The 12,374-nt window shown below is 40.4% G+C and overlaps 1 protein-coding gene across 1 annotated transcript in view; it reads left to right on the forward strand.

The window, feature by feature from the left end:
- The window catches only part of LOC126481481 (V-type proton ATPase subunit E 1-like), a 106,362-nt gene that overhangs the window by 53,621 nt on the left and 40,367 nt on the right, over nt 1-12,374 (forward strand). The window contains exon 3 of the mRNA XM_050105300.1: nt 4,784-5,035. Coding sequence (XP_049961257.1) covers nt 4,784-5,035 — 252 coding nt within the window. The remainder of the gene's footprint in view (nt 1-4,783; nt 5,036-12,374) is intronic.

Here is a 12,374-nt window from a genome sequence, read left to right on the forward strand (position 1 = left end):
TCTGATTTTCGGTAAATGCGAAAATTACCACCAAGTAGCAGTGTGGTACGGAGTCCATGTTAAATTCGACGCAAGTAGGGAATTACCTCCCGAAATTATTCAGTTGTTAAAATTAAAGACAGAAATATCTAACGTCAAAGCATATCCTCCAAATTGTCGACCAGTTACACATTTAATATCAGTAAAACGTGTAGTTTTGTTGACAATACTCATCAAAATCCTAAAAGCTTGTGGCATGACTAATGACAATGTCTGTAAGAAAAGTAATCTGCTCTAACACATGAAACATAGATGTAGGAGGCTTAGCACCCCATGGACTATTTTTTCAGGTAGTTTAATATCTTCATCCCGTTCTGCTCGAAAATAGAATAGTTTAATTCAGTATTCATTATCATTCGGAAGCTGCAGTGAAAGTACTCCTGCAAATTTTAAAATGTGTTGAAAGTACTCGAATGTGTCTTTGGAGGTCAGATTCAATAATCCTTATTAATAAACTAACGGTTCTAGAACAAGTTCAGACACACTCGTGCAGTTCTTCAATGATATTTGTAATAGGCTGACAATAGGGAAGGTACGCTTTGGCGTTAGACATTTCATTCTTTAACTATAATAACTGAATCAGTTCTGAAGATAATTCCTTACTTGCGTCGAGTTAAACATGGACTCCGCATCGCGCTGCTACTTCGTGACAATTTTGGCATTATAAAAGTATGTAGAGTCTTAATAGTTCCTAAAACAGGATCCCTGAGATCATATTACTGTATTGCCCGCCCCGGTAGCTGAGTGGGGACGGCACGGTAGCTGAGCGTAAGCCGGCACGGTAGCTCAGCGTGTTCGGTCAGAGGGTAATGTGCCCTCTGTAATAAAAAAAAATGAGTTAACAGATCAACAACGAACTTAAATGGATGTCTTACGACGTCCGCCCCGAGCAGATGCAACGAACTAAAGCGATAAAAAAAAGAAAAAAAAGCGTGTTCGGTCAGAGCGCTGGTTGGCCTCTGTAATAAAAAAACTGAGTGAAACGATCAACAACGAACTTGAACGGATGTCATGTGACGTCCGCAACGACCAACCACAACGATCAACAACGAACAAAAAAATGGTTCAAATGGCTCTGAGCACTATGGGACTTAACATCTGTGGTCATCAGTCCCCTAGAACTTAGAACTACTTAAACCTAACTAACCTAAGGACATGACACACATCCATGCCCGAGGCAGGATTCGAACCTGCGACTGTAGCAGTCGCACGGTTCCGGACTGAGCGCCTAGAACCGCTAGACCACCGCGGCCGGCAACAACGAACAAAACGGTTAAAAAAATATGGTCAGTGCGTCGGAATGTCAGTCCTAAGGGCCCGGGTTCGGTTCCCAGCTAGGTCGGAGATTTTTTGCGCTCGGGGACTGGGTGTTGTGTTGTCCTAATCATCATCATTTCATCCTCATCGACGCGCAAGTCACTCTGAAGTGGCGTCAAATCGAAACACTTGCACCCGGCGAACGGTCTACGCGACGGGAAGCCCTAGTCACATGACATTAAAGTTTTATATCACTCTGTTTAAGTGACTGAACCACTATGACGTGATCACTGACTTTTGAAATGTATCATTTAAAAAGCACATTGGGAACTCGTTTTTTCCAAAAATAAAATAAAATCATAAATAGCTTCCAAAATTGCATTGAGTGTACCATCTGAAGAAATAAACTGTTCCTTTAATTTGTTTGTAAAAAGGCTGCCTCAGGTTAGCCTCTCAAACGATCACGAAAGTCGATAAGCGCCCTTTGTCGTCTTCGATACAGCGTGTTCACGTCATAATGACTTCACGCGTGACGGCACCGGTGTGCAATAAGACCTTCGACCATAGATCTAGTAGACTGGCCTTGCTGTGCAGAAGCTATAGGGCTGGTGTGGCTCCAACTTAAACCACATGACTGTTGGCAAAACGTGGCGGGATTTCAAATCAGCAGTCTGCCATCCTATGTTTGTATCGTATTTTCCCCACATTTCTCAATTGACTGCCAACCGCTTCCAACAAAAATTACTTTTTTATTTGCGAAAAATTATGCCAGAACTACATTTGACCTGGATTTGTTCACAGTACCATTTGTATAACCTAACAAATACATCGAACGCCACTTTGGTGGGCAGCGGGACGAAATTATTATAAACTATCAATTAAAGTAAAATGTCGTTAAAATTCTTTTAAACAGTAAGAGTGGGCTCGTGTCAAAACTTTAAACATTGGATTCGCCGCGTTTTGAGCTCTAGTAACTTATAAAAGAAAATGGGATATGGGAATTATGTCAATTATAGGTGCCAAAATTGTCGACTTTAGGAGCACGTCCATTTTAGAGTATCAATTTTAGGTGCACTTCAAAGATTCAGTTCCCACAATTTTTACAAAAGTTTAAACTATCAGTTTAAAATAAAACGTAACGTGCTACAGTTCTATTCTAATACAATATTTTACTAACTCGCAGTTATCACACACATTCTAACAACATTCAGACTTACAGGCATTGGAAGCACAGATTTCAGAAGACGAGGCATCATCTAACGAACGCCTTCAAGTGTGTGATTTACGGAGCTTAGGCCTCTTCGATTTCATATGCCCCGGAAAATCAAAAAGTGTCGGGATAGCATCACTACTTAGCCAATTCCCTCCAGTCTTAGTCCTATAAAAACATCAGGATTAAAATTGACAGGCACTGTAAATATAAATTATAAATATACATTGTAAGTAATAACGAACCTATCAAAACACTTCTCCTCGAAGTGCTTCGAACAAAGGCGCGTATGTGCAGATGGCTTAAGTTGTTCCGTTTCAGGGCTTGTATCCAAAGCTGCCTCCGGTTTTCATCCTTGGGGAATCTATGAGTAGGAACGAGAAACAGTTATACTTACTTCTGTAACCGAATTATCACAGATATTTTTCAAAATGTAATATGAGTCTGATTTTACAGGCATCACTTTCAGAACTTTAATTTACGTGATACTCTATTTCAAGTGTAAAAAACATATAAGATTGAAGAGTTCCTAGATAACAGAACGTAGCATGTCATTCTCAATGGAGAGAAGTCTTCCGAAGTAAGAGTGATTTCTGGTGTGCCGCAGGGGAGTGTCGTAGGACCGTTGCTATTCACGATATACATAAATGACCTTGTGGATGACATCGGAAGTTCACTGAGAATTTTTGCGGATGATGCTGTGGTATATCGAGAGGTTGTAATAATGGAAAATTGTACTGAAACGCAGGAGGATCTGCAGCGAATTGACGCATGGTGCAGGGAATGGCAATTGAATCTCAATGTAGACAAATGTAATGTGCTGCGAATACATAGAAAGAAAGATCCCTTACCATTTAGCTACAAAATAGCAGGTCAGCAACTGGAAGCAGTTAATTTCATAAATTATCTGGGAGTACGCATTAGGAGTGATGTAAAATGGAATGATCATATAAAGTTGATCGTCGGTAAAGCAGATGCCAGACTGAGATTCATTGGAAGAATCCTAAGGAAATGCAATCCGAAAACAAAGGAAGTAGGTTCAGTACGCTTTTTCGCCCACTGCTTGAATACTGCTCAGCAGTGTGGGATCCGTACCAGATAGGGTTGATAGAAGAGATAGAGAAGATCCAACGGAGAGCAGCGCGCTTCGTTACAGGATCATTCAGTAATCGCGAAAGCGTTACGGAGATGGTAGATAAACCCAGTGGAAGACTCTGCAGGAGAGACGCTCAGTAGCTCGGTACGGGCTTTTGTTAAAGTTTCGAGAACATACCTTCCTACGTATATCTCGCGAAGAGACCATGAGGATAAAATCAGAGAGATTAGAGTCCACACAGAAGCATACCGACAATCCTTCTTTCCACGAACAATACGAGACTGGTATAGAAGGGAGAACCGACAGAGGTACTCAAAGTACCCTCCGCCACACACCGTCAGGTGGCTTGAGGAGTATGGATGTACATGTAAAAGTCACTTCAACAGATTTCAATAAACGCATCTGCACTATCATATAAACATTTACATGTGATGTGTAATGCCATTTCCCCCGACAAAACGCTGGGTACAGCCATAAGCGCAACAGGAAACAATCATGATTTGCCAACATTTACATGACTTCGGCCCAGAGATGTTGGAGCCACGAAAATGACGTCAGGGCCAGTCTATAGTAGAACCCCTCTAATCCGACCTTGGATGGTCTGTCACTCCGGTTAGTCCGACCATGCTCAGGCTCGCGAGCCTGTGCCGACTTGTCACTGACTGGACGCCTGTCGGGCCATTGTTGCGGTGTCTGTCGCTGTGCATATTGTTATACTGTACGTTATTGTGCAGTTTTATCCTTTGTTGGGATTAAAAAACGTCGTTGTTTGCTTTGTTCCCTGTTCTCTACAATACTTATTATTGTAGATTCATTGTATGTACAGTTGTCTGTTTTTCAACATGTCTGGATTCAAACGTAAAACACGCAGCTCTTTCACTAAACGAAAAATTAGCAGTGCTACAAAGGCTGGACGAAGGAGAACGCTCTAGAAAATTGCAAAGGAACGTCTTTTAGTTCTTAAATCGTTTAATTTTTTGTACTAAATGTCTTTTTATGTTTTGTGCAATAAATATTAGATTTTTCGGATAATCCGACCTTTTTTTGTTCCGACCATGGTCCCGGTCCCGAAGGTGACGGATTAGAGGGGTTCTACTGTATTATATTTATGGTCGAAGAATAAGACTCACCCTGTAGCAGCGGAAGCAGACGGGAGCCGGCAGTAAGGAGGCATTGCGCAGCTGCTGGAGCCCAGCGTGGTGGTGGTGGCGCGCCGGCGCGACACGCAGCTGGTGGTGGGCGCGCTGGGCCGCGTGCGCGGCCAGTACCGCGCCGCCACGGGAGCCGACGTCCAGCTGAGTCTCCGCCGTGGCATCTATCTGCCCGACGACGCCATCGGCGGTGCCGTGCTCTTCGCCAGCTCCGGACTCGTCTACACGGACCTCACGCTCTCGTCGCGCCTCGCCAACGTCGTCAACTACATGCTGCCACAGGTGCGCCTTCACTTCTCTCCCGTACAGTACATTCCGATTAAAGGCTGGTTCACACTGGTCGTCAAGGTAACGGCTGGCGCCGCCATCGTCGAGTAAAGATGTGTCTACACCAGGGGTCTCCAAACTTTTTAGTCCGCGGGCCACATTGACTCCTCCACGAAGTCATAAGGGCCAAGATTAAAGCACCCTAGCACTCCATAATCATCGTAATGTAAGGCTAAAGGAAAGATGAAATCGCAAAAATCTAAGGTTATGGGAATAGCTAGCACTGAAACGAACTACAGTTTTTATTTAATTACATAATTTTGATTGGTGGACGTACCTGACCGAAATTCTATCGTATTTTATTTGGCGAATTTCACCGAAAAAAATGTATGTCACTGCACATTCTTCACGAAAGCGTCCTGCAATGTTAACGAAATCTCAAAATCATTGTTAGCAACACTATTACTGCAAGACGTAACCGAGGTGGAGTATGTCAACGCATTGTTATTTAAAGTGGCGCAACAATAAGTTTAGTTATGTAGTCTTGTAGCGAGTAGCAGAGCCAATGTCGCGGTGTATTGGTCGCGATAGGCCTCGAAACTCAGTTGTTGGCAGTATAGTTACCACCTCAAATATTTGGCGGGCCGGATACCAGGGATGTCCGGCCAGCTAACGCGGGCCGGTTTGCCGGCCCTCGTGGGCCGGTTTCAGCCCGCGGGCAGTAGTTTGGAGACCCCTGGTCTACACCAACGAGTTTAAATTTCATAGAGTGGCTGACAAGGGAACCTCTCCATCGCACCCGCCTCAGATTTAGTTACAAGTTGGCACAGTGGATAGGCCTTGAAAAACTGAACACGGATCAATCGAAAAAACAGGAAGAAGTTGTGTGGAACTATAAAAAAATAAGCAAAATATACAAACTGAGTAGTCCATGCGCAAGATAGGCAACATCAAGGATAATGTGAGCGCCGTGGTCCAGTGGTTAGCGTGAGCAGCTGCGAAACGAGAGGTCTTTGCAAATCTTCCCTCGAGTGAAAAGTTTATTTTATTTATTTCCGCAAAGTTATGATCCATCCGTTCATTCACTGACGTCTCTGTTCAGTGTAATAAGTTTAGTGTCTGTGTTTTGCGACCGCACCGCAAAACCGTGCGATTGTTATTGAAGTCGCGAGCTATATTTGCCGGATTCATATCGCCCACGGAATACATCTCACGTATTTAATGCACTCTCGTCCAAAGTAGTCCGCAGCTCGTAGTCTTGCTGTAGCGTTCTCGCTTCCCGCGCCCGGGTTCCCAGGTTCGATTCCCGGCGGGGTCAGGGATTTTCTCTTCCTCGTGATGACTGGGTGTTGTGTGATGTCCTTAGGTTAGTTAGGTTTAACTAGTTCTAAGTTCTAGGGGACTGATGACCATAGTTGTTAAGTCCCATAGTGCTCAGAGCCATTTTTTTCGTCCAAAGTAGCGAACAGTGAACTGCCAGCCAGGTAGCCTCGTTAGCAGGAATATTCTCTCTTCTGTGCGCTGTAGTCGACTGACGTCGTGTGTTTCGATGTTTGTTTGGTGTAGCGTCCCCATACTACGGCGCAGTTACCTCGCATCGGACGGACGGATGGACAGATAATAATCGTCTAAAAATAAAAAATTAAACTTTTCACTCGAAGGAAGGCTGCTAACCACGGGACCACGGCGCTCCTAAGCTCACACTATCCTTGATGTTGCATATCTTGCGCACGGACTACTCAGTTTGTATATTTTGCTTATTTTTTTCATAGTTCCACACAACTTCTTCCTGTTTTCTCGATTGATCTGTGTTCAGTTTTTCAAGGCCTATCCACTGTGCCAGCTTATAACTAAATCTGAGGGGGGAGTGCGATGGGGAGGTCCCTTGTGAGATACGAATTACAGCGCTCCTAGCGGCAATCGACGTTATCTCGGCCACCATATTGACGGTGGTCAGAATACTTGAGAGGAGCCAGTCCAGCGGCTGTCTGCGTGGAAGGCGAACTGCTTTATCTGATGAATCATTTAATTTCTCTTGGCAATTTGTTTAGCGAAATATAAATTAAATGTGCCTAAGTGTATTTAGCGTTCAGTTACTCGGATCGAAGTGACAGGAGCTAACGAAGAGAAGGGCTGCAGATATGAAACAGGACAAATTGTTTCGAACTATACCGAGCTACGTTTGCTGAAATTAATTCGAAGAGAAGTACATACTGTAACCTTTCCGGAGAATTTTTATGACAATATTATTTATGAATGTTAATGGTCATTGAGCTACGTGTAACCTCGCCACAGAAATTTTAAAAAGGACAATATTTAATAGAAATGGGAGCCAAGCGTAACCTCCCTAGCAATTGAATTTAATGACAATAAAAAAATAAGAATCGCAATCTGACTCAAAGTATAAGCTGCCACGAAAATAATGAAAAAGAATTCAGTGCTAATGAGACTTCAGTGACAATGTAAATTCAATTAAACCAAAATATCGGTCTTTGGCCCTGTGCAAAAAATCATAATTAATTTCTTACCTCATTGAAACTGCATGTCAAATTTCTGCTCTTATTGTTGGCCACGGCTTGGAGGAAATGCATTGCAAATAATATTTTTTTTTTTTGAAATTTAACTGAAACTTTACTTTAAGGGAAATGGAAGGAAATCATTGGTTCAATTAAATGTTTTTTTTTGTAAAAAATTGCTTTGAAATCAAAATTATTATTGGGGCGATTATTGCACAGATTCGTTACAGTTAATTTACATTATTAGCTGAGCGCATTTAAAAATAATATACCTCGTCCTGTATCTTGACCAGAATGGCGTGTCGACGCCCGCCGACTCCACACACACAACTGCACTCGACTGCTACTACCGACATACTGCACTGCTCACAGACTGCCCACTGACAGACTGCTCGCAACTGTACTGCACTACTACCGACCGACTACTAGACGCAACTGAACTGAGCTACTGCTACCGACAGAGTACACTGCACGACGACTACTGACCGACTACTGGACGTAACACTCGCGCGGTCAAGCGCAGACTAACCACGATAAAAGGCTCTCTGGTCAAAGATTTTATCATGCCTCACCACCGCTGCTACGTTACGCACGTGTTTCATAACCCTCCACTGGGGGGGCAAAAATTTGGCAGCGATGGTGAGTCATTTGGACTTGCCATCGCAAGAAATTTTTACAATTTACAGAATATTCAAATGTAGTACATAAATTAAATGTGGTGCACACGCACCAAGTACAAAATATATCAGACTAAGACAAAATGTGAGTACAAAACATAGTAGCAAATCAGAAAAATGTATATACAAATTATTTGACAGATAACAGAGTGCATACGCACTGAAAAAATTCTGTAGCATTTTCAGAACAAATAAACAGAATGGCAGAAAATCATGTTGACAAGTGACATGAGTGCACATGCACTGCAGTTGAGGACATATCAGCAAATGACGAAATGTATATACAATGAGTAACAAATGACATAAGTGCATATGCACTGAAGTAATGAACACATCAGGAAATCATAAAAGGTATACAGAATGAGTACAAATCATATTGAAAAATGAGAAAAATGCACAAGCACTGAAGTTCAGTAGAAAACATATTAACACATAAGTGCACATGCACTGTAGTGCAGAACATATCATCAAAATAAAAATGTATATACAATATAAAAGACAAGAGTGCACATATACTGTACTTCAGAACAAATCGAATAAAATGTCTTTAGCATTTTCACAACAAATAAACATAATGGCAAAAATCATGTCGACAAGTGCCATAAGTGTACTCGCACTGGAGTTCAGCGAATCGAAAAAAAATGTATAACCCATGAACATAAATGATGTTAGCAAAAAATGATCTTCACTATGTGACAAGAATTAGGATAGGAAAGGAAGGATTGCATCATGGTTGTAGCACTTTCGATTGCACACAGCTGTTCTGAAAGTCCATATTTTTCCACAGAAGTACAACACCAAGTGACACAATTTAAAGTTCTTTTCCCATCAGAATTTATCAGCGTACCCAAGACACTGAACTGTCGTAGTAATGTTCCATGTTTTCATTTTGGCAGTGCACTAGGTACACCAAACAGTGGGACCATAATAACGTCTTCATCGCTCACGGTGGTGGACAGCATGTCGTGTCAACACCACGCTCTTACAAGGCACACCAACGTAGAATTAGTGCAAAAACCAAATATAGTGCTCCATGATCATGAGGATGGACAGGACAAATCGACATTGCAGTAATTCAGGGTGGTTAGCTCATAAGGTGAAGGACATTAAGTCACATAATATTGAGAATTACAGTAGTAGTTTGCGGCGTTCATAGCCTAGTTATTGAACATTTCTGTACCATGTATTTAGTATTACAGAATAATGTTCATAAAATTAAATTATTGGCATCATGGGTAATCGTATTACAATAAACACTGGCAGTCCTTGGCCAGTTACAAATCATATTTAGTATGACAGAATAATGTTCATCAGAAGTCTTAATTGAAAAGGTGAGTCAATTATTGGCCTAGCATTAGCATAATACATTGAGTGATACAAATTATTGGCACTCATTGGCCATTTGCCAAAACATGAAAAGTCAACATTGAAAACAAGAGCTAATTAATGGCATAACTAATAACATAATTCATTTAGTGACATTAATTATTGGCACTCAGTGGCCAGTAATAGAACATGAAAAATCATCATTGAAAACAGGAGCTAATTAATGGCATAACTAATAACGTAATTCATTTAGTGACATTAATTATTGGCACTCAGTGGCCAGTAATAGAACATGAAAAATCATCATTGAAAACAGGAGCTAATTAATGGCATAACTAATAATGTAATTCATTTAGTGACATTAATTATTGGCACTCAGTGGCCAGTAATAGAACATGAAAAATCATCATTGAAAACAGGAGCTAATTAATGGCATAATTAATAACGTAATTCATTTAGTGACATTAATTATTGGCACTCAGTGGCCAGTAATAGAACATGAAAAATCATCATTGAAAACAGGAGCTGATTAATGGCATAATTAATAACGTAATTCATTTAGTGACATTAATTATTGGCACTCAGTGGCCAGTAATAGAACATGAAAAATCATCATTGAAAACAGGAGCTAATTAATGGCATAATTAATAACGTAATTCATTTAGTGACATTAATTATTGGCACTCAGTGGCCAGCAAGTATTGAATAGAATAAAACATTGTTCATCATTCAGTATTATTCAGATCATTAAGAAGTCCTTATTAAAATCAGTTAATTACAGTCATAGCATTAATAATCACGGGCATTATAAGTAGTCTCATTACAATAAACAGTGGCAGTTATTAGCCAGTTACAAAGCATTATTTTATATATATATATATATATGTTTTTGTCTCATTAAGAAGTCATTACTCAAGTGACATACTATTCAGAGCTAATCAGTATTATTCAGAATTATCATAAACTAGTGACATTATGTGGGACTGGTAATACTTTTTTTTTTTTTTGTTAGCAATGCATTGCGTTGGGATCGATAATTAATTGCTGAGGCATAACACTATTTGCTTTTGACCTATTGCTGCAAATGAGGATATCACAATGCAGCAGCAAAAGAAAAATGTAAAACAGTCACGATGTTGAGATATCATAGGGCAACAAAAATGTCAAAGTCAACTGGTGTGTGTTATATCTTAACCATTTCACAGTGCATACAAACAAAACTGGAATGCAATCATATATAAAAAGACAAAATGTGACGTTCGTTGTGTTCAGCTTGTATGTAGTGTAGTTAATAGAGGCGAGAATTAAAGACTTTAATGGAGAGAGAATTTGATAAAATTGATACGTCATTACATAGAATTGCATAATTATTCATAAAATACGTAAGTTCATCTGGAAAAATATGCACGGTCTGATGTGTAACGACAAGAAAAGCGACCTGCTAACCTTACCTTGCCGGGCACTTGCCAAGAAAAATACGATAATCATCAATAATTAGTCATGTGAATATAATTGCATTAGTAAATGGCATCATAGTGTGTTGAATCATACAGTGTCTTCATTCAATAAAGGGTTTAATATTTGACCAATGGTGGTTGCCTTTCGATTTTCTGGTCCTCAAAGTTTCGACGTGTACAACATTGGGATGAGGAATGCTGCGAATCCGATATGGACCTGCGTATAGAAGTTCAAATTTGCTGCACTTACCTTTTAATTTGCTGGATAAATAGTGTGTACGCACTAATATCTTCTGTCCAACGTGAAAGTCGCGGCGTGTACAAACCTGTTTTTGCTGTCTTCTCCGGCGCTCTGCGGCACGTTTGATGTTGTTCAGCGCGATGTCAATTATTTCGTGGTGTCTTAGTCGACGACATTTAGTGAAGTTTACTAATTCTTTAATTTTGTTTGGTGGTTCAACGTTTTTCAGTATAACAGACGGAGTTAGCATAGTGGATTCATTTGGAATGGAATTAATTACATCTTGGAATGAGAATATGTGTGTATCCCAATCAATATGTCTTTTGTGGCAGTATACTCGGCACAGCTTACCAATTTCTTTCATTAACCGTTCACAAGGGTTCGAAGAAGCATGGTACTTGGATATATAAATCGGAGAAATGTTTCTAGCTCGTAACATGCGTGTCCATATGGCACAACGAAATTGTGATCCATTGTCAGAAATTACTTTCATCACATGCCCTACATGAAATAGAAAATGTTTTACAAATGCTTTCGAAACAGTTTTAGCAGTAGCTTTGCGTAACGGAGTGAAAGTAACAAATTTTGAAGTGAGCTCAACAGCGACAAAGATGTAGCAAAAACCTCTGTTAGTTCTCGGAATTGGACCAAAAATGTCTACTGCGGCCATATGTCTAATTTAACAGGTACAATGGGATATAAAGGAGGAATATGTGAAGTGGTGTCTGATTTAGCTTTCTGGCAAATTTTACAAGACGCTAAAACTCGTCGTATACGTTTCTCCATGTTGGTAAAATAACAGTTCTGTCTCAGTATAAGAAAACATTTTCGTGCTCCGTAATGTGCGTAACTTAAATGAGTGTACCAGATTAATTTGTTAACCAGTTCGTCAGGAATGCATAATAACCAATTGTTGCTGTCAGGATGAGAGCGGCGAAACAGAATGTCATTGCGTACAGTGTAATGGTTTCTAATCGTAACATTATTCTTATCTTGCCAAAGGTGTTTAATTTCTTTCCACAAGTTGTCTTTATTTTGTTCTTGTGCTATGTCCTGTAATGACGATGAAATAAAGTTTTCAAATGCAACTTGCTGAATATACATGACACTGAAATTTGCTTTGCAGAAGTTGGTTGC

This window comes from Schistocerca serialis, chromosome 1 (assembly GCF_023864345.2).
Source record: "Schistocerca serialis cubense isolate TAMUIC-IGC-003099 chromosome 1, iqSchSeri2.2, whole genome shotgun sequence".
NCBI classification, from domain to species: Eukaryota; Metazoa; Arthropoda; class Insecta; order Orthoptera; family Acrididae; genus Schistocerca; species Schistocerca serialis.